Source organism: Balaenoptera musculus, chromosome 20 (genome assembly GCF_009873245.2).
Source record: "Balaenoptera musculus isolate JJ_BM4_2016_0621 chromosome 20, mBalMus1.pri.v3, whole genome shotgun sequence".
Lineage (NCBI taxonomy): Eukaryota > Metazoa > Chordata > Mammalia > Artiodactyla > Balaenopteridae > Balaenoptera > Balaenoptera musculus.
The window spans coordinates 1,246,227-1,269,028 of NC_045804.1; the positions used below are offsets into that span (position 1 = coordinate 1,246,227).

The 22,802-nt window shown below is 45.6% G+C and overlaps 1 protein-coding gene across 1 annotated transcript in view; it reads left to right on the forward strand.

The window, feature by feature from the left end:
• Nucleotides 1-22,802, forward strand: part of CEP112 (centrosomal protein 112) — a 437,864-nt gene that overhangs the window by 370,705 nt on the left and 44,357 nt on the right. Inside the window, exon 24 of the mRNA XM_036835732.1 lies at nt 17,741-17,830. Within this exon, the coding sequence (XP_036691627.1) occupies nt 17,741-17,830 (90 nt within the window). The remainder of the gene's footprint in view (nt 1-17,740; nt 17,831-22,802) is intronic.

Genomic DNA, 22,802 nt, shown 5'->3' on the forward strand with positions numbered 1-22,802 from the left:
TGAAGTATAGTTGATTTACAATGTTATGTTAGTTTCAGGTGTATAGCAAAGTGATTCAGTTATACATATATACATATATATATTCTTTTGCAGATTCTTTTCCCTTATAGGCTATTACAAGATAATGAATATAGTTCCCTGTGCTATACCGTAGGTCCTTGTTGTTTATCTATTTTAAATTTAGTAGTGTGTATCTGCTAATCCCAAACTCCTAACTTATCCCTCCCCCCCTGCCACTTTCCCCTTTGGTAAACATAAGTTTGTTTTCTATGTCTGGGTGGGTCTATTTATGTTTTGTATATAAGTTCATTGGTATCATTTTTTTTAGATTTCACATATAAGTGATATCATATGGTATTTGTCTTTCTCAGTCTGACTTACTTCACTTAGTATGATAATCTCTAGGTCCATCCATGTTGCTGCAAATGGCATTATTTCGTTCTTTTTTATGCTGAGTAGTATTCCATTCTTCTTTATCCATTCATCTATCCATGGGCACATAGATTGCTTCCATATCTTGGCTACTGTAAATAATGTTTCAGTGAACATTGGGGTGCATATCTTTTTGAGTTACTATTTCGTTTCATTCAGATACATATGCAGAAGTGGAATTACTGAATTGTATGGTAGTTCTAGTTTTAATTTTTTGAGGAATCTTTATACTTTTTTCCATAATGGCTGCACCAATTTATATTCCCATCAACAGCACATGGGGGTTCCCTTTTCACTACATCCTCGCCAACATTTGTTATTTTTTGTCTTTTTGATAATCACCATTCTGACAGGTGTGAGGTGATATCTCATTGTGGTTTTGACTTGCATTTCCCTATTGATCAGTGATGTTGAGCATCCTTTCATGTGTGTTGGCCACCTGTATGTCTTCTTTGGAGGAATGTCTGTTCAGGTCTTCTGTCCATTCTTTAATCGGGTTGTTTGAGTTTTTTAATGTTAAATTGTATAAGTTCTTTATATACTTTGGATATTAACCTCTTATTGGTTATATGACTTGCAAATATCTTCTCCCATTCATTCTGTTGATGGTTGCCTTTTCATTTTATTGATGGTTTCCTTTCTTGTGCAAAAGCTTTTTAGTTTGAGGTAGTCCCATTTGTTTATTTTTGCTTTTGTTGCCCTTGCCTGAGGAGACAGGTCCAAAAAAATATTGCTAAGACCAATACCAAAGAGCTTACTGCCTATGTTTTCTTATAGGAGGTTTACCGTTTCAGGTCTTACGTTCAAGAATGTCTTTAATCTATTTTGACTTTATTTTTGTACGTGGCGTAAGACAGTGGTCTGGTTTCATTCTTGTGCGTGTCGCTCTCCAGTTTTCCCAGCACCATTTATTGAAGAGACTATTTTCCTCCATCATGTATTCTTGCCTGCTTATCATAGATTAATTGACCATATATGGGTGGGTTTATTTCCTCTTATTTACCTTTGCAAATGCTGTTTCTTTAGCAGACAATCTTCCCCCTTCCCCACCTCTGCCTGTCAGAGTTGTTGCTGTTATTCAAAGTTTTTCCCAAACGCCACTTCCTACCAGAAGACTTTCCTCATCACCTTGTGCTTTTTCCCCAGGTCATTTAATTGTATGTGGGTTTTTTTTAAATTTTATTATAAAAGTTTGCAAACATACCCAGAAGTAGAGAGTTTAGTAGTATGAACTCCAATGTATCCATCATGCAACTTCAACAATTATCAAGATTGGGCCATATTTGTTTTACATTTTCTCCTTTTTTTCTTGGCGAAAATATTTTAAAGCAAATTCCAGACATCCCGTCATTTTATCCTACGTATTTCAGAATGCCTCTCGGAAAATGTGGACACTGTGTCACTCAGCCATGGTGCCAGTGTCATGCCTAAGAAAATTAACAATTATCTTTTAGTATCATCTAATACCTGCTTCATAATTAGATATCCCCAATTTTCCTCAAAAGTGCCATTTTAAGTTGATTTGTCTTAATCAAGATCCAAACAAAATCCGAACATTATGTTTGGTTGTTCCATATCCTGTATCTTTTTCAGTCTAAAGCAGACCCCTCCTTGCTTTCTGTTCCACGCCGGTGACTTCCTGCAGAGGCCCAGTCAGCTGGCCTGTAGAATGTCCCGCCTTCTGCATTGATCTGCTTGCTTCTTTGCGGTGTCGTGGAACTTCTTCCTGTGTCCTTTCCTTTTCCTTTTGTTCTCTCAATTGGACACTTAAGACACTTACAGAACTCGCCTGCTTTTTGTCCTTATCACATACCTTCCAAGATAGTGTAAGCGCCTTAAAAGGTGAGACCATGGCTTATTCCACATTTTGCTTCCTACATGATGTCTAACACATTGTATGTATTTTTAAAAATATCATTCAGTTGAATTATCTAGAAAGAGTTTTGCTTCCTCTTGCACAAATGTGAGCTGGAGGTATAGTCAATGCCAAGATATTTATATTAGGAATTAAGCTTCCAGAGAAATCTCAATAATGTAAGTCGCTGTTTCCTAATTTGCGCTGAAAGAATTAGAGCCTAAAGTAAAGTGGCACATTTTTATATCCGAAGATGCTAAACACTTAAGTGACATCTCTAAGCCCCTTACACTGTCTCCAGATCCATATAAAAGTGACCTCAGAAATCAGCTGTGTTGTGCATTCAGCATGAAACTAGGTCACTAATCATTTTTCTGATCAGAGAATTGACTTTTGCTTAGTAGTTCAGAAATCAAACTGAAAGAATGACTGTAAAAACACTATCATGTGTATGCTTTGTTGCTGATAACAAACTGCAGTCCAAGCTTCAATAACCGAAAGGAAGTGGAAGAAACTTCAGAAGGCTGCATGATAAACGTTTCTGACAGTGTGTCAGCTGAACATTAAGCAGGGTCTTTGCAAACCCTCTCATTCTAAGTGGTTTAAACGGAAGGTTTTAAACTTCCTCCTTCATATGTATTGGCTCCAGATATTGCAGCATCCTAAGGGTGAAAAAGAAAAAGAGAAGAAAAACACTTTACCTGGCATATATATAATTTCCATCCCCTCTCTGAATGGGAGTGCCGGAAAGGCTCACCTAACAATCTCTACCTTCACGTCTTAGGAATTTTCTCCATCACGTGTAGGAATGTGCCAACGTGATACTGGAATGGGCTCCTTCCTAACCTGATAGGACTGTGTACACAAAATTACAGGAAAACAAGTGAGTACATATAATAGCAGTAATACTCTCCTAATGCAGTTTTCCAGATTGTCTCATAATGAGAATACTCTTGGTCCTTACATGGATGAAATGAGGTGTAGAACTGGGTAATAGGATAGGAGTGGAGGCGGGGTAGAGTTTCAGAGAGAAAATATGTAAAACAAGGGAATTTTCTTGCCATGTATATTAGTTTCCTAGGGCTGCCATAACAAAGTACCAAAAACTGGGGGGCTTAAAACAGAAAGTTGTCGTCTCACAGTTCTGGAGGCTAGAAGTCTGAACTCAGGCAGGGCCAGGCTCCCTCCGAAGGCTCCGGGGAGGAATCCTGCCTTGCCTCTGTTCCCTTGCGGGCTCCTCCGCGATCTTTGGGGTTCCTTAGCTTGTAGGTGGCTCACTCTCCAGTCTCTACGTCCATTGTCACGTGGCCCACCTCTTCCGGGGTGTTTCTCCTCTTCTTCTAAGAACACCTGTCAGATTGGATGAAGGGCCCACCTGTTCCAGTATGACTTCATCTTAACTAATTACATCTGCAGCACGCCTGTGTCCAAACAAGGTCACGTTTTGAGGTTCTGTGGGTTAGGACTTAAACATATCTTTTGGCAGGGATGTAATTCAACCCATCATTCCTTTTTTGACATCATACTCTAAGAGGCAAACCATTGGCATCATTGTTACTGTTGAATGTGTGACTTAGGAACTTTTTCTTCCTGCTTTTCCTACATTTTAATGGATCACGTTAAAGTCTAAACATAGCACAACCGAACCGAGTCATTTCAGGTCACTGGAGGCTTCTGAAGGGAGGTAGCAGGGCGTACAGGGAGAAGCAGAGCGATGCAGGCGAGGCGGGGAGAAGCGCCAAGGCCCCGGGCGGGGCGGGGCCGGGACCCCGGTGGGTGGCGGGCGCGAGGGGAGGACCCACCGCGGACTGCGCGCGTTAAACCGGGGCGCGGGGAGGCGGCTGCGTCGCCGACCAGAGGACAGTGGGCGAGCTGCTGGGGCGCCCGGAGCTGCGTCTTGAGCTTGGTGGGTTTGGCGTGACGCTGCTGACAGCCGTGCGCGCGGGTGAGAAGCAGGTGGCGGGAGGACTCGTGAGGTGATGGGAGCGCGGCCGGGCTTGGGGATCGGCGGCAAGAAGGCCCCAGTAGACCCGCTGTTACCGGGCACGTGTCCGCGCACGGTCGCTCCGCCCCCGAGCTGTGTCTTCCTCGGCCCCGTGTTCTCATGCTCAGGCCCCTGCCGTCATGTTGCTTCTGAACGTGTGTCGCCGGGGAATTTATCTTTCTCTCTCCTTGTCCGTACATTTTAATTCCACCGTGCTCCCCGCCTTGGTGGGTGGCGCCTGCTCGCCGCCGATGCTGGGGTCCTGCCTTAACCCTCCGCTCTCGTACCCGCGCCGGCGCGCTCTTACCAAGCCCCGAGGTTCTGTCTCTGGCTCTTCTCCCACCCCCGCGTGCCCCCCCACCACCCCAGGCCCATCCCTTCTCCCCAACTCTTATCCAAGCCGGCCCCACGGCCCTCGTGGCATCGAGGGGGCCTCCTGATGGTCTCCCGGCTCTGACAGGGGGACCTCCCAAGGCAGATGGTCCTGCACATTTTATGTTAGACAGTCTGTAAAACTGTGCTTTTTAAATTTCTTTTTATTTTTTTAGGGTTTCCGCAACATCTCTCACTGACCTGAAACTTGCCGTTCGGCCTCATTCTGTATTCCTAACCCTCGGCAAAATCCCTGTGCCCAGCCTTGGCACAGGTGGTCGTGAGGCTTCGAGCACAGCTTTCTACCACGCTGACAGGCAGAGCGGAGACACGCTCTTTCCCCGGCTGGTCCCGTGGATTCTCGCGTGTGTCTGGCCAAGGCTCTGAAAGCACTTCTAGAGGGCCTCAGTGCCACCACTTGCCACACTGTCACCTGGATGTTCTTCCTGATCTGTCCAGCGGGTCACCGTGGGCCCTTTGGCGGTTCCCTTTACTGCAGGATAGAATCCATAGTCCCCGAGGCCCCCGAGGCCCGTCACGGGAGCCCAGGCTGCCTCTGCTAGTCGGTGCCAGGCCCACCGTCCGCCTGCCAGGCCCCCTGTGCCGCCAGCAGCCTGCCCTCCGCGTGGCCACGCCTTGTCCTCTGCAGTGAATCTGTGTGGACCCCTTCCCTGCTCGCCCCCCAGGCACACCTCACCTCCCTGCTGGTCTTCCTTCCCACGTCCTGCCTTCCTCCATGCTTGCCAAGACTTCTCTTTAGTGCTGTTTACATGATGTAACTATTCCTTTATAAATTTGTCATATACACAGGAGCCAGTGCTTTTCCAGGGAAACGTTTGACACAGGGCCTGGTATGCGTTCAGATTATAGACATACTTTTATTAATGTATGAAATGGATTGTCTAAAGAAGTCTGTTTAGAGAGAGAAATGGAGCGATAAGAACGTGGTTTGGGAAAGATCCACAATTTAAAGGGAAGAACAGGAGGAGGAGGAGGGGCAAAAAGCTGGAAGAGGGCGGAGGGTCACCAGGGTTTCGTGGTGTCAGAGGAGAAGCTCTCTGGAAGGAGAGGCTTTCACAGTGGTCAGGGCAGCAGAAAGGTCAAGGCAGATAGAGACGCGAGAAGGGCCATTGGGTTGGCAAGGAAAGCTTCATTGCTACCCTTGCAGAGAGCAAGTTTAATAAGGTGTGGAGACCAAAGTCAGGCTCCAGGTGAGGAAAATGGTAGCTGATGGGGGAGAATATGGGTCACGGAGTAAAATGCTTGAGAAACGTGGCCGTCAGGGGAAAAAAGAGCGTCAGGATTAAAGGGGCCGGGAAGAGTGTCTGCCCAGAGCTGACGTCCGTCCTCCCGAACAACACGCGCAAGGGGGCCAGTTTCCAGCACGCAGCGGGGTAAGACAAGATGCTGAGAGAGGTTCAGCAGAGAGGGAGGGGTCAGCAGTGTGACCGAGCCTTGCAGGGCACGTGGTCCTGTCCAGAACGGCCATTGGGTCCACGATTCACTAAATAATACAAACATTTAACCTAGTTAAAATTTTATTGACGTTATTTTTATTGTCATTCATGGTGAATTTTGGATTCTACATTTATTCTTGTTCTTCCTCATCATGAAGTCAGCAGGATTACTCTTGAACCGATGAGCAATTACTCTCAAGTACGTATGGACCCGACTATTGGCATTGTATGTGTTATATCTGTGTACAGTTTCGGTTGTATGAATTTGATCTTGTCAGTGTTGTTGTGAAGTTGGAGCTGTACTTGAGCGTGACCACCAGGAACCTGGGTGACAGCTTGTTCGTGGCTTTGCCGTTTGTCTGTTAGCGCTTCAGTAAATCTCCACATGGAAGGGTGATGCGCTATGACCAGCTTCTGAAATGTGCTGTGCCAGCTTCTGCTGGGCTGTCTGTCCTGTGATCACTGTGTAGGACTGATGTGTGAACATTGCAGGTTTCTGCTGCACTCTTGGGGCGTCTGGTCTTCTGCCCCTGACAGTCCTTCCACGGACATACACCCTCAGCACCATCTATTCGGTCATCTGATTTTTCTTCTGCCTTCTCCACAGCGTACTCCAAAGTGTCATTTTCATCTTCCAAAGGCACAAGTGGAAGTTTAAACAGCACGCATGCACGCTTACAGGTGTACAGGTGTTACTTTCCGTTGTCATACACCCCCACGTTAGACCCAAAGAAGGTATTTTTCGCCACAGTGATTGTGAAAAGTGAAACAGGCATCCTCTTACAACTGCGTTGGGTCGAGTAGTTGAATTGCAGTCATAGTTGCAATCTTGAAACCCGTCTGCACAATGAAGGGTTAATGCTGAGACTTCTTCCCTGTGCAAGTGCAAGTGTGTTCTCATGTATGTATTCGTAAGTGTCCTTTTGCCTATTCACGGTTAAAGGGTCCATCAGAGGCACAGTGTAGCTTCACACAGCAGCTCGCACAGTCCGTACCTGCGTGACCTGTGTCGGTGCCGCTTGAAGGTGCTGTCACTGAATAGTGTGCCTGGTACCTAAATAGCAAATAGTGTCACAAGCTGTGCAAATAAGAATTCTTTCATTGTCTTGAGCACCTGAATCGTGCCCAGGAAATGGTCTTCTGCATCTGGTCACTTTATACTCATCTGGAATTTCAATTCCATGCAGTGAAATTGGGTTCACTTGCCTCTTCAATGAGTTCTTTCTGGCAGCATTATCAGGACTCCTTCATCACGAATATCACGGAGAGAGTTCTTCCATGGCTTTGCGTTTGATTCTTCTCTGCGTGTCGTTTTAACCTGTCGGGTTTCCTTATCTCCCCTTCAGCATCGACCTTGTGCGGATGCTTTCTGGTCCCACCTGGAATGATTGTCATGTTATCCAGATCCCGGCTAGTCGTCCTTCAGGCACTGCAGAGCCCCTCTCTTCGTGGTGTCAGTGCCTTTTACTCTTCTTCCTGTTAAAAGAGTGGAAATGGTAACAAAAACCAGCATCATGTAGCACTGGCTTTTCTCTTTGTGAGTATACTATTGCTGCCATATTCCACTGAGAACTTTCAAATAAAGGTGTTATATTGCCAAGCAACAGAAGAAGGGCTGTCTTTTTTCTTTTGTAGCCATCTGACCCGTGATCACTGGTTTACTGGTAGGGGAACCTTACTAATGTCTGAGGGATTCCACACCCCGTTTGGCTGGGCTGGGGCAGCCAGTAGGTGGCCATCAGCTGAGGGCACGGTGGCCCATGCTGACTGGCAGGTACGTATGGGGGTCACACCCCCTGAAACCCCTCCAAAGAGCAGCAGATGCTTCTTGTGGCCCACCAGGATGGTACATCTACAGGACACTGATTCAAGAGAACATCTCCCATTAACCCCTGGCAATGGGGCAGCGGTGGGCGGGTTAATTAGATGCCTGGTGTCCCCTCACGGTGGCTGTCACACGCGACCGCCGTGTGTCAGGAGAGCACGCCTGTCCTCGCTCCCCCAGAGCCAGTGCTCTGTCCCTGCCCGTGTTACATGGAGGCTGGGCCAGGCTCCTCCCTTCAAACTCCACCCTTACTGGACGACCAGATGCCCGGTGACGTATCAACACACCACGCGCCACGAGATCCCAGCTCCGACTTGCCGTCCTCTGCGCGTTTCTCTAACTTTAGGGCTCCTCTTGGTGCACATACTTAATACGAACCCCGCAATTCTGTAACAGTTGGACCCCAGCCCATCTACCTACCCCTGTGCCCGGCCACCGAAGCAGGAGGGGTTATTGTTGGCAGTTGCAGCCACAGCACAACTATTGGACCAATAAAACAGGATAGTATCTTTAATACATTTATTCTATAAACCAAAGTATAAAGAAATGTAATGGGCTGTTTGAATCCAGTGGTCGTTTTGATAGGAGCAAACACCAAGGACCTTTTGGCCTGGACCAATGTCTCAATGGCCATTTTGGACAGGACTAAATGTCCGCTAGTTGTGACCAACCCCTTAGAATTTGAAAAGAGAAACGAGGGCACTGATGGATGTACTCTCTTGAGGAAACAAGAAGGGACACCCCTTTGGACAGGTGAGGGAGCAGACTGGGTAAACCTCAGACCTTTTTATCTAGGGACACAGTAAGGAAAGGTAGTTATGTAATTTGAGGGGGGAAATGAAATCTGGAGAAATTTTAGCAGGAACAGCGAAGCAGCTTGTTCTTTATATAACTGGTTCATGTCACCAGTAACTACTATTATCATAGTGCCAACACTTTACTAAGCATTTCAGAGATTACTTTAAAAATATGGGCAGGAGTGTTACCCTTGTGAAGCTCATAGTCTAAGATGCAGGGGGAGAGTCAGATGAATTCACAATTCATAAATATGTTATCATATAGGGGACATACTGACTTAGTGAGAAATATGACTTCAGGTTTAACAGGGTAGAAATTCACGTTTGTTGGCAGGGGTTGGAATGATGGTGCAGGCTCAAGGGATTGCAGGTGTGAACGAGTAGCCATGTAAGTAAGTAAGAATTTAAACAAGTGACTTAGGGGTGCTCCCCATTCCCTGGGCTCCTGCAGAGGAGGGGTGGTCTCTTCTGCAGAGACTGACTGCAGTGCAAGTGGTTATCACACAGGCTGAATGAGGAGATTCCTCTGAGATCCTGAAACATCATAGCCGGGCTTCTTGAACTTGATCCTAGATTCCTACCACCCGAGATAAGAATGTGTTCGCAAGTGAAGCTGTCTGGAGGGACGCAGTAGGGCAAATGTGCTTTGAATTTCCTGAGTACAGATGTACTGGCCACTCCCAGAGGAGACGTGGGCGATGTCAGGACGGTCTCTGTGTGACTGGGGATCATTAACGAGGTGTGTTAGGAACTTCCAGCTTCCTTAGATCATCCAAGTTTTGGAATAACATGATTTCTTTTCCTGGAACCTCTGTGAAGACTGAGAAACACTTAACTTTTTAAAAAGTACAGTTTTAAGACTTTTAAAGGGAGGTTTTTAGGAAATTTTAAAGGCCTGAAAATAGGTGAGAGAGAGAAGAAAAGAGAGGGAAAGTGAAAACTTTCGTGTTCTTTGGTGAAAGTGCTACTCTTGTTTTTTATATTGGCTGCAATACTTTTGCCTTTTCTGTTGGATCAGTAGCCTAACAAATACTAGAACAATAGCTCATATCAAAGTGCAATTTCTCATTCATGCGGTTTGCTGCAACAACTAAAAAGTTTTCACCGGAAAAGAATTTTGCCTCATGTGAAGAGTGTCATATGTATTAAAACCCCTTTTCTTCATACCAGTACCACAAGAGGCTGACTTATGAGGGTTAAAAAAAGAAAAAAAGGTACTTGCATGGAGTGTGAAAAAATTAAAAGCCTGAATGGAAGCCTTAAAGGAAAAAAATTATACTATTGTGTTTTGAATATGTTAGTGGCCTCGGCAGTAACTGTGATTCTAGTTCAGTAACTTTACATCTAGAATGCAAACCTGTTCTCGGTTCTACAGAATCACTAATAAAACTTTTTTACGGTTTGTTATTCATTCTGGGTAGGTCTGAAGAAACCACTTTAAAAGAAATCTTGACTGGCATTTCAGCTGAAGAAGACTTGTTGCTTTTGTTAGTAGGTTTAGCCTACTTAAAAATAAAATAAAATAAAATAAAAAAGGAGCCATAGGGGCCTGCGTAAATAGCCAGTGAGACAACCCAGTCAAAACATCACTCTCTGCTCTTGTGTCATCTCCCCTAACCCCAGATTTGTATCTCCTCATCTGGGGCACAGGGCTTGGGCTTTTTGCTGGATCCCAACTGTTTAAGATGTGATTTTTTTAAAAAAAAGTAAGTCCATAGAGCTGACACAAAAGTAATGAGATTTTATTGTTTTATTTAATTTTCCCTTAACTTTCGGTTAGCAGTAGTAGAAAGAAAAACATTTGCTGTTTCTGTGTCAATTTACCTGTCAAAGAAAACCTACTGATCAGAAATATTGTCAGCACCATTTGTAATCTTGGGCATTGTTAAAAAGGCAGTTAAGGTTTAAATGAGAGTTCTCCTTACTTCCCTTTTATAATTTGTGTCTCTTCACTGTAGTCACAGGTTAGGTGTCATTTCTCTGTGATGGATAAACCAATCAGTGGAAGACGGTTTATAGCAAGATTTTATTATCTGAACAGATATTTTATGACACAAACTTTTAAATCGTATTACATGTTTTAAATGGAAAACAGACCATCACCATTTTTTTAAGAAATTCTAGAGTTTTACCATAAGTAAATTGTATCTCAATAAAAATGTAAGTAAGCCTTCCCTTTCCTGTTATCTTCTCCTTAGGTCAAAATATGAACACCCCACTCCCTGCTTCCAAAATATACATGGGGAAATCCTTACACATCCCGCCTATTCACTGAAGGACGAATGAATCATCTGTTTTTTTCTGAAGTAAAACAGTAAATTCAAACCTCATGAAAGGAAGGATATGGTGACTTCATGTTTTTTAAGTAGAAAAAGCTTTAAAAATTATTTTTTTCTTTATTATGGAAACTTTCAAACCTACGCGAAAGTAGGGAGAATAATATGCAGAATCCCCATCTACCCACCACCCGGCTTCACCAGTTTTTAGCAGTTTGCGGGACTGACTTCTTGTTGGCAGTATCTTTCATACAGACGCCCTGCTTGTCTTCCCTGCTCATCTCCTTGGCTACGCGGAGTTGCTGCTGGTGAGGCCCCTTCTGTGTCTCACCCCGCGGAGGCTCGTCGGCTGCCTTGGTTCCTGACCGCAGACTTAACGCGAAATCAATGACTTTGAGAACCCCAGTTTTATGTTTATATAGGGCAAAACTTCATCCGTAATCTTTTTTGCTGACATCTGCTTTAATCCAGTCCCTTTAAATAAAAGAACACTGTACCGTTCAAGGTCCCACTTCCGGGAGAACATGTTCTCTGGGCCAGAACTCAGGGAAGGAGCCGTTTACGCTTCAGCCCTCAACGTACGGCTGGCCCAGAAGATGTACCGCCGACCTCGTGGTGACTTGTGACAAAGCCAGACACAAGCATGAGCCACGACCTGGCAACACAGAATGAGGCAGGATGCACAGAAGACACACCAAATCTCAAGTCAGTGAGAACCGGTTTGAAAACTCCTAAAAAGTGGAGGGCACAGTTCTGTAGAATGTGTGATTCAGGAGAAAGGTGACTTCTGTACTACTGATTCCGTTTCGATCTGCAAGTGGATTTTTCCACATTTCTCACAGCTGAGGTTTTTGGTAAAGATGGGAAAGTGGGGAGTTTGAGATCATGCTGTCTGGTGAGACCCTGCAGTGCAGGCGTCCCGGGTTATGAGACAAGTTTGCGTGCTCGGCCGGCCACATGGACACCCGCCCCCCCAGTCCCACCCTCAGATGAGGGGAGGACCTGGCTGAGAGTTTGGCCAAAGACAAGGTCAGAAACCTCTAGAAAAACTTGTGCTAAATCCTAAGTCTGAAAGCCTCTGTCATGCCTTGTACACTAGGGACACTCTGACTCTATCTTTTGTATCATTACAGCCCAGTATTTCTCCTTTCCAATGAAGTTTTCCTTTATTAAATAACTTTTTAACCACTTATAATTCAAACAAACTTGCATTTCATGTGTCCATTATTAGAAGGCATGTGCCTGCCGTCATTTCATGTCTGTTTAACTGGCTCAGACCTATGAGAGATACTTTGGTGTTTTGTGGTTTGTTTTTGGCAGCGTTGGTTCTTTGTTGCTGCATGTGGGCTTTCTCTAGTTGCGTCGAGCGGGGACTGCTCTTCTTTGCGGTGCGCGGGCTTTTCATTGCAGTGGCTTCTCTTGTTGTGGAGCACGGGCTGTAGGCGTGCGGGCTTCAGTAGGTGTGGCACATGGTCTCAGTAGTTGTGGCTCGTGGGCTCTAGAGTGCAGGCTCGGTAGTTGTGGCGCACGGGCTTAGTTGCTCCGCGTCATGTGGGATCTTCCTGGACCAGGGCTCGAACCTGTGTCCCCTGCGTTGGCAGGTGGATTCTTAACCACTGCGCCACCAGGGAAGCGCCTCGATACTTTGGTTTTTAGTGAGACCACAGAATCCCTAATGCGTGGCTTTACAGGTTGAGCAGCTGGCCTCCAACCATGTTTATAAGTTTTATGGAAAGAGCGTTGACTATAAGACTCTTTCTCCGACAAACAGCAGAGCTCTGGGACCCTCGCAGGTGCCCCTCGGGGCACATTAGCTACCCTGGCTTCTCCTCACCCTGGAGAGTCCATGAAACTGTCAAATCTTTTACACTTTAATGTGCTCTCACTACTTTCCTATTTTAAATAAATAAATCAAATATCCTATATCTGGCTCCCTTTTAAAGCGTGTGGCCTGCCCTCGCTGTTCTTGCAGAGCTGCTTATGTCGTGTACGCTTTTCTTCTGGAAAATGTCATTCTTTGTTCACAGTCCCCACGACGTGCTCTGAGAGCCGGCCGAGGCTGGCCACCCCCAGCAAGCCCACTTGCATGGCAGTTAAAGGCAGGTTTAACTGGGAGAAAAGAACTGTCTTTCAGCAGTGATGCAAGTTCACACAGCAGAGCTGAGGCGGGGCCTACTTTTGCAGAATAAACAGCGTAGCCGTTCAAGTTGGATTTTGTTTTAGATTTTTGACCCAGTGTTGGACATTCCATTCTTTAATGATCTTGGGCTTTTCTCAGGAATAAAGTAAAAGTTGTGTTTTGTGGGTGTGTCAAATGTCACGTTGGAAGGTTTTTGAATAAAGAAGCCACAACTGAAAAGAAAGGTCCTTCTTGTGCTCACTCAGTAGTTGTGGTCATGTTCACACAGGCCTCTGGCGAACTGAGGATGAACATCTAATGACCTAATAACTTTTTAGAATATGAGACCAGGAACAGCTGTCCTTTTCCTTTAGTCTGATACATTTTAACTTTTTGGAAAGTGGGATATTACTTGGTTACTCTCCATTTTTTTAAACTGATTTTTTTTTTAGTTTTTTTGCTTGTTTTTATTGGAGTATAGTTGCTTTACAATGTCGTGTTAGTTTCTGGTGTACAGCACAGTGAATCAGTTATACGTATACATACATCCTCTCTTATTTAGGTTTCCCTCGCATCCAGGTCACCACAGAGCACCGAGTAGAGTTCCCTGGGCCATACAGCAGGTTCTCATTAGTCACCTATTTTTTTTTTCTTTTTAAAAATGTATTCTTTCTTTTATTGAAGTATAATTGACATACAATATATACTAGTTCCAACTGATTTTTAATAGATAATAAAACTAATTTCTAGACACACTGCTTTCTCTGTTTTACATCTTTAAACTATGAGCAAATTTGAAAAGTGGCACCTTTTTGGAAAGCAGATGTCATTCCACTTCTGTCTCGATCGTATTGATGAAGTGTGGTGGATTAATAGGACGATTACTAGCACTTCCCCGTGCGAAGGGTGGAGAAAGCATCAGGCCTAACCGTGCTCCCTGTTCTCGTAGGGACCCCGGCCGGACCCTCAGGTACTGACCCCTCCTCAGCCGCCCTCCTGCACCTGTGCGTTCTCACCAGGCCTCTCGCCTCCCCGCCCTCCGCCTGCTCTCAGTGTGGGCGTCCCGCCAGGGTCAAGGATCAGGTTTCTGACCTCTTCTTTTCTCTCCCCTTCTTACTGCCTTCCCCAAGGAAGCGTCCCCATCCGCACCTCGGCCCAAGCCCCTCTCCACTGTCGAGAGCCCCCTCCCAGCGTGACGGGTCCCCCCGGAGACCCCCCCAGCACCTTAACCTCAGCTTGTCAAGGATAACTCTGCCTCCACTCCTCTGGCAGCTCCTGGTGCCACCCCCTTGTCACCCCTGGGGGGCAGGTGATGGGGGCTGAGAGGCTGGGGGAGGACGGGGACCCCCAAGTGCGGCCGCTCCCAGGGCTCTGCTGGTGAAGGGAAGGATGCAGGCCAGGCGGAGGGAGGGCACATTTCTGTTTAAAAGAAAAGGGAGATTCATGTCTCCTGTGTTCTTTTCTGTGAAGTAAAACTAAAAACTAAAACAAACAAAGAAACAAGAGAGTGTTGTTTTCTATTGTGGCAGAAACCAGACAATATTATATTGCAAATAATAGTATCATAGGTATATACATGTGTAACATGCATGTACAGATAGAGACCTTTGGAAGATATATTTGTGTTCTCTGTATCTTGAGAAACTTAATACCCTTTAGTTTAACGTGCCACATTAAGGACTGTTGGAAGCCCTGATGACTGAAGTAAATTTCCTCGGGGAAGTAGTTCAGATGTGTGCTGGTTCCTTCCCAGACACGGATTCAGTGTCCAGCAGGGCACCAGGCAGGCAGACGTGAGGAGGTGAGAGCCCTGCGCTTCAGGTGCCCCAGCCTCACGCGGACACAGAGATCGAGTCCCTCAAACTCTGGGTGGATGAAAGCCCAGAGGCGTCCATGCTTTGCTCTCAGGATAGGTCAGCGAGGTTACACCAGCGAGCAGAGCGGATGGGACAGCTTCAAGGCAAAGAAGACAGGTGCAGGGGGAGAAAGGCAGCGTGGAGGAGAACAAACGTACTGAACTTGGTCAGTGTGTTGAAATTCCAGCCTGGTGCCTTCTTTCTGGCCACACGGACCCGAGCAAGGTCTTTAACTTCCTTGAGCCTCAATTTTGTCCTTCCTAATGGGGATGAAAGACTACCTGCTGCGCAGGATTGCAAAGAGGGTTAAAAATAAAGTCCACCCAGTTGACGGTAGCCCCTGTTGTTACGGATCGTAGCAACGACATCAGCGTGGCCGGAGCCGGGAGACGAAGGTCCCTGAATCCCACGCTTGCTGGGGAGTCTGAGCTGCGTCTCAGGGGCGCTGCGGTGGTGTCTAAGCATCCCAGCGGGGGAATGACGTGATATTTCGGTTTAAGATCACTCTGCCCGCAGTATGAGGATGGAGAGCAGAAAAGAGTGGGAACAGAAAAACACGTCCAAACATCCTTCCCAGCACTGTATTCATTCCTCTCCCAGATTATGCCATAAGAGAAGCTGATAGGATCCTACGTATTGGTACAAGATTATCAAAAGGAAAAAAAAGTGCTACTTGGTCAAAAAGCCTAGGAACAACTGCATTCATCCTTTTGGAAATGGACCACAATAACAGAATTTTAAACAAAAATAGAGCTTTAAGCTCATTGTAAGATTTGGTTGAATTATGGACTTTATAATCAGGTATAATATCAAAAAGCCCCTAAAGCCTTTGCCCTCATTCTCAAACCATTATACTCTTTTAAATAGAGGTTCTTAGCCTGGGGTCCATCCGTGGACAGGCTTCAGGCAACTGGACTCCCTGAAATCACAGGCAAAATAATAAGCGCTGTTTTCCACGTGGGGAGTGACCACACAGCACTTGCCAGATGCTCCAGTGGAGCTAGAACACCAGAAGAAGGTTAAGAACCACGGTCTCTATCTACGTGGAGAAAAGACTGGAATCGCACTGAAGGAATTTTTAGTGGATACAAACTGAGACATCGTGCCTGAACTCCAGACCCTTCCCCAGCTGCTACCCAGCATCTCGGCCTGGATGTGGAACAGGCATCCCACGCTCGACAAACCCCAGGCTGAGCTCCAGACCTTCTCCCCCCACACCTGTCCCTCCCGAACCTCCCCAACCGCAGTCTTCTACCTGCTCAAGCCAAAGTCCGGGAGTCGTCTTCTCTTTTTTTACCTTCCATGCTCTGCATCCTTTCCCCGGGGCTGCGGTCTCTATCTGCAGACAGACTGGGAATCTGCCACTGCCTCACCCCCAGCTGGTCCAGTTTCCCCACCACCCTTCCCAGTGTGTTCTCATGGCCTCGACCACTGCCTCACCCCCGGCTGGTCCAGTTCTCCACCACCCTTCCCAGTGCGTTCTCATGGCCTCGACCCTGCCTCTCTGCCTCCGCCCGTGTCCCTCTTCAGTCTGTTCTTCACGGCAACCAAAGCAACCCTGCTGCCCACAGCCCTCCAGGGGCCCCCGTCTACCTCGAATAAAGCCTGAACTCCTCACCTGCCCTCTGAGGCTTCACGGGACCTGACGTGACTTGGCCCCCGTTACGTGCAGGGGTCCCTGCCTGGAAGGTTCTTCCTGCACGTGTCTCTGTGACCTGCTCGCTCTTCTCCTTCAGGTTTTGGCTCAGTTAGGTTGTCTTGGGCCATCTGTTTAAACTTGCAACACCCCTCCTCACCACGCTCCAGAATAGCCTCCTTCCCTGCATTATTTTCCCTCCGCACTTACCACTGACGTATATTACACTCACTGTTTGCTTACTGTCTGCCCCAGTACAGCAGAAGCCCCGTGAGAGCAGGGAGTTTGTTTTGTCTGTTTTCTTTCGCTGCTTTATTTGGAATAACTATCACAGTCCTCAACCTAGAGCAGGAACTCAGGAGTCTTGATTGAATGAATTTTTATTTTGAGAGTTCATTTAGCATCTTTGCAGTCACGCTCTGAGAGTGTGCTCTGTTCCCCGTCACTTCCCATGTGCTATATCTATAATTACATCGGATTGTTTGAATGGATCCTGTTTCTTTTCTAGTTCACCTCTTTACTTAAAATAGTAATTGATACAATGATATTTACCGATCTTTCCGTTCCCGGCTTCCCCCAGATGAACATGAATTTGATTTCCAACAGCTACTTGGCAACTGAAAGTGTTCATCTCTGTCTGTTTCTTACAGTTTCCTCAAATTCCATGCCATCCTCAATGGCTTAATAAAAAATGCCTTTAAGGTTACCATAACATACTCAAATTACCAGAGTATGATTTTGAAAAATGTCATGTCGGTCCAGTGTTACGATTCCTAGCTATGAGGACACTTTTCAGAGTGTAGGTGTACCTCGCAGGTGTCCTGATAGAGCTACTTTAATTAGCAATAGTTCTGCACTTTATTGCGTGCTTGTGTGTCTATGCTGGGAATAGGAGATGTTTTTATAAGATGAATTGACACCTGCTAATGTGTCTGGTTTGTGAGTTTGGAGTTTTTGATACTAGTTATTCCTAAAGTAGAAAACATCTGGGCCTGATACTGAAAGGCTGGTTTTGGAGCAGCAATAATAGACCAGAGATCTGAGGCCTTTTTGATACCAGTTCAGGTGGTAAAACTTTTTTCCAAGGCTGCTAATTTTTAATGTTTTTGTATTTATCTTATACCGTTTCAGGCTTTACAAGACGAGCTAGAAAAGCGCTCGAATCAAGCACGATGTTTGGAGAAAAAACTGCAGCACAAGGAACTGGAATCACAGGAGCAGGTACTGCCCGCTCGGCTGGTTTGCTCGTTCACTCCCTCCAGGTCCAGGAGCTCGCGTGTGTCCCGTTTCCACCGGGTCCTTTGGCCGCGAGTAACAGAATCCTCGGGCCCTTGCTGCGCGTAAGCAACAAAGGGATCTGTTGCCTCGCAACCTGTTAACCTCTGTCGCCCGAAGCCTGTAGGTAGGGCGGGCTCTGGGCAGGGAGGCCTGGGTCGCTGGCTCCGCCTCTCTCTCGCTCCCCCGGCTCTACGTCCTGTGTGGGGTCCATCCCAAAGCCAGCTCCACGGGGCTCACAGCAGCTCCAGGAATCCCGCGCAGATCTAGCAGTATCCAGAGGCAAAAAGGGACTTATGTTGCCGGGGTGCCCTTCCGAAAAGTCAGGAGACCTTTCCCAGAACCACCCCCATACGCAGCTCCCTTCTCATCTCATTGGCCAGAGCAGGTCACACGTCCAATCCCTGGCGAGAGGACAGAGGGTGCCAAACTAGGCTGGACCACTTAGGGTCTGCCTGCCGGCGATGGAGTCATAAGAGGAAGGACAGCCCGGACAAGGGAGAGGGGAAATGTGTTGGGGATGCAGCCAATGATGTCTGCTGCGTCGTCATATCGGAACACAGGGACATCGTTGCACTTAGAGACATAGATCATGTTTTCTTTTGAATTTTAATTTTCTCCTCCTTCTTTCCAGTGTGTTAATGAAACGAATCTAGTATAACCAGAATAATCTGGCTTTGACAATAGCTAATGACCTATTTTATTTTCAAACCACAGGATCATTTTCATCCAATTCTTTTACATTTAAAGTAAATGTAACTAAATTTAAATTGAAAAGTCATCAGTGTATTAATAAACTTCATGAGTCTTAAGGAAACCTTTTGTAAACGCACTGTCCTCAGCTATTGCATACAGCATTGCTAAAATTCTTCTAAGTGCCACAAATCTTTATGGACAGAACCCGCCGTAGGTGTTGGCAGACGCTTATACTTTGGTTGTCTCGTAGTCAATTCAGTACAGGAATATTGGGTTACGTCATTTTGACCTTGTCAGAAGAGTAAGCCCTGAAGTAAGGCGAATAGAGGAAATTCTGTCATCTCTGGAGTTGTTTACAAACAAGACCCCAAGGTAGGGATTGCACGAAATGGCAGGTGTAAGCGTCTAATAGATGCCAAGTAATAATACTTACTGAATGGACTTGACCTCCTATAATTCCTTCCTACTGTCTAATGTATGCCCTGCATCATATACATGTCATGTTTGTGTCATGTATGTATATATCACGTCTATATACGATATGTCTTGTATAGGGTCTATGTCGGACAGTCCATGATAGGATCACAAAATAGGAAATTCTAGGATGAAAAACTAATAATAACTATATTTATTGAAGGCCCACAAGATGAGAGACACTGTACAAGAAACGTTACACATGTTAGTTCATTTATCCTGATAATAACCATGTAAGGCCAGTATTACCCTCCCATTTCCCAGTTGGCACACTAAAACCCAGAGAGGTTAAGTGACACGTCCAAGATCACACAGCTGGTAAACAGTACAGGTGGATTCACACCCTGGTTTAGCTGAATTCCAAATCTTTGCTCCTTTCATGACAGTTTTTAAGTTACAGCATTTCTAGTTTAAAAAGCTGCCTAGCAGTGATAGGGAAAGTGAGTTTATTAAGGATGGCAGGGAAAAAAATACCACCGCAGACACCTGGTACGGCGGGCAACGCCATTAACTCTCTGTGGGCAGAGAGCAGCAAAGAGCAAAGCAGACGGAAGCAGAGCCGATGTGGCCACAGGTGAAAATACCTCCTTGGGTGGCTGTGTGGCCTTCAGGTGGGACCGGCACAGGCTCAGTTGTCACTGAGGTCAGCTGAGCCTCCCTGCAACCCCCCAGCTGGCTGGGATGCCTGGAACTAAAAGAAGACAAGCTTCTTAAAAGCAGGAAACAGGTCTCCCTGGAGGACTGGGCCTTCTCCAGTTTGTGATAAAATATGACTTAAGGTAAAACTTTGTTGACATCACTCTAATTCATGGCAGAACTTCACACAGAAAATTCCATAATATATTGAGAGTAGGGAAATTAAGAAATCCCAAATGAACAATAGGGAAGGATTCAGGAACCACTTCAGTCTTATTTTATTGACTTCTTTTTGATCATCAAAGTTGCTTTCATCTTTGTAGTGACAATAGCTTTCTAGACTATTTCTTACACTAATTCCTGATATCTTCTATTAGCCTCCAGTTCACCAAAGAAATGTCAGGAAATACCCATGGGTAAAGCTGAATATTTCATAATCTTTGCAACCATGAAATGTTGGGTTCTTTCCACGAGATCCTAGGGTGTAGCTAAGCAAAAATGCCAATTGTTTCAGTAAAGCTGAAGAACAAATCATGGGCACTTCATAAATACTATTCATCTATATTTAATTTGATTTAACTTTTATCTAAATCTGACCTTTCCATTTGTGACACTAATAGAGGTAGTCAAAAATAATTAGAAGTATAGAAGTATCGTCATGTAAAATTTTTAGGGTCTGATTATATTTAATATACTTACTGAGGGTTTTTTAAATGTTGAAATTGTTATTTTCTTTTTTGCCTCTGTCAAAGCAATTGCAAAATAACAGTAGCTAGCCTGACATCAGCCAATCAAACAACCAAAATGTGTGCAGAACAGCTTCTTGGAACTTTTCTTCTCTTTCGTTTCAACCAAATATTATTATCCTGATACTAGTTGCATAAAGAATCAAAATTGAAACTGGCAGAATTACAAAGGACAATTTCCTGGGCTTCTTTTTTTAACTTGCTTGCTTAAAAAAAAAAAAAAAAAAAAGTTGAAACTGTCTCTGTTTTTCATTTAAGAAAAATTCCTGTGTTTTGATTCTATAAAAACAAAAAAATGAATGAGGCATTCTAAAAGTTGTGTTTTTAATTAAACACAAAAAGCTGCTTCTCATCAGGTCTTGATGGGTGGTACCCGAGCTGCCCACCACTTACCTCAGTGGCATCAACCCTCTCCTCTAACTCCACACCCTCGGCAGGTCTGTCACCAGGGTGCCCAGGGAAGGCTGGTTCATCCGTGGTTACAAAGGGTTAATTTGCCCCTTGTGAAGCATCAAGATAACACCAATAAAATTAGAAAAGACCAACTTCCTTCTAAGTCAGCCTTATAGAAACATATCTTTCCTGTAATCCATAAATAGGAAAGTAATTAAAAGCTATCATTCTTTTTCTCCATACCAGGAGTTAATAATTTCTAATTCCCGATAAGATCCGAGCAAGAATCCCATAGTTGCAGCAAAGGAGGGGAGATCAGAGCTCTGACCAGACTTCCTCGTTATGTAAGGAAACTGAGTCACTGGAAAAGGCCACGACTTCCCTACCATGGCAACGGCAGAGCCGGGGCGGGGCGGGGGGGGGCGGGGGGAGGCAGGCCGCCCACCCTGGGATATGATTTTCCATTGTATTGACCACAGTGTGAGATGCATCTACGGCGTGTATCACTCGGGTTCAGGTTATGGGTAAAAGTAAATCTCCTATTCGGGAACAAACAGTGTTTCATTTCTCACAGCGAGACTAGGTGATTTGCTAGCCCTTGCCAAAATAATTCGGTCTGATAAATTATAGAAAAGAGAGGGAAGAAAAGAAACAGGCTAAAATTTTACTTGGCGCTCTTAACACTGTGCAAAGCAAGCATATATTTATCACGAAGGCACTAAACAATGTCAGACTTGAACCTAATATAATATATAACATAAATATTAATATACATGTAACAAAATCCCTGCTTTGAACTGGGGTTTTTCGGTTTCGAACGTGTGAATAGCTTTGATTACATGGATCACTCAGTTTCCCAGAAGATTCTTTTACGTAAATTAGTGAGAAGAACTAATACTTTGAGACCTAATAAATAGAATGCAATGCCGTGCATTTCACAGCAGTGTCATACAATTACTCCACGTTGCATGCCTTTGACAGGCATATTGTGCTGGCCCATGACAGGTACTGAGAAGAAACACGGATGAGTTCTCCTTCCAGCCCGCAAGGAGTTTACAGTCTAGTAGAGCAGAGATGGGTGTATAGTGTAGACTGCAGTCATGGCATTTAAAAGACGTTACTTTTCTTCCAAAGGCTTAGAGGCTCAGCTCACAAGGTGCGGGAAGAATGCAGCACTGGTACTGCCCGCCGTCTTCCCGACCCTGCAGGAAAGGGTCCACCACCCAAGGCAGGGCCTGGTGCTTGCTGACAGGCAGGCAGTGTTTCCAGCACCTGCGGCCGGGGCCTCTCGGGTTTCCTGGCCAGCGTGTTTCAGCCAGCGGCTGGTTTAGTTCTTATCTGGTGTGTCCAGGCATTCAGGTCTGGGCTGTGCAGGCACAGGTCACCCTAAAGTGTCTTAAAATATATTCCAGTCACAGCCTTGCAGCAGGCACTTTATATCCAGTTAAGGCCTAGACACAGCAGATGCTTCAGCAGAGGTGAATCTGGTAATTCCGTGTGTTTGGGGAGGGAACAGAGGTTGTCCTGAGACCCCTAGTGAGACACAGGGAGGGGAAACAGGAGAGGCCTCAAGGACGAGTAGGACCCAGCAGGGAAGCACTGCAGGTAGAAGTCCACCTCTGCCACCACCGGTCGTGTGGTCTTGGGCAAGTCACTTAACTGGTCCAAATATCAGGCTCCTAAAATGTCAGTAATAACACCTCCCACGGGGTTCACGTGAATGTCAAAACAAGATGCATGTGAAACACTTCAGAAACTAGAGAACATAACGCGGGTGCAATGTGTGTGGTTATAATTCTTCACAGAGGAGAAGGCCCGTGAGCTGGTCGCCAGCAGAGAGGGGACACTGGGCTAGGACGAGGGGTTAGGAGGTGGAGTGGGCTTGGGGGCGTCAGTGAGGGGGGAAAAGACCGGGAAGTTAGCTACCTTCGTTTCATCCATTAAAAATAGTGATAGCATCAAATCTTTGTTAT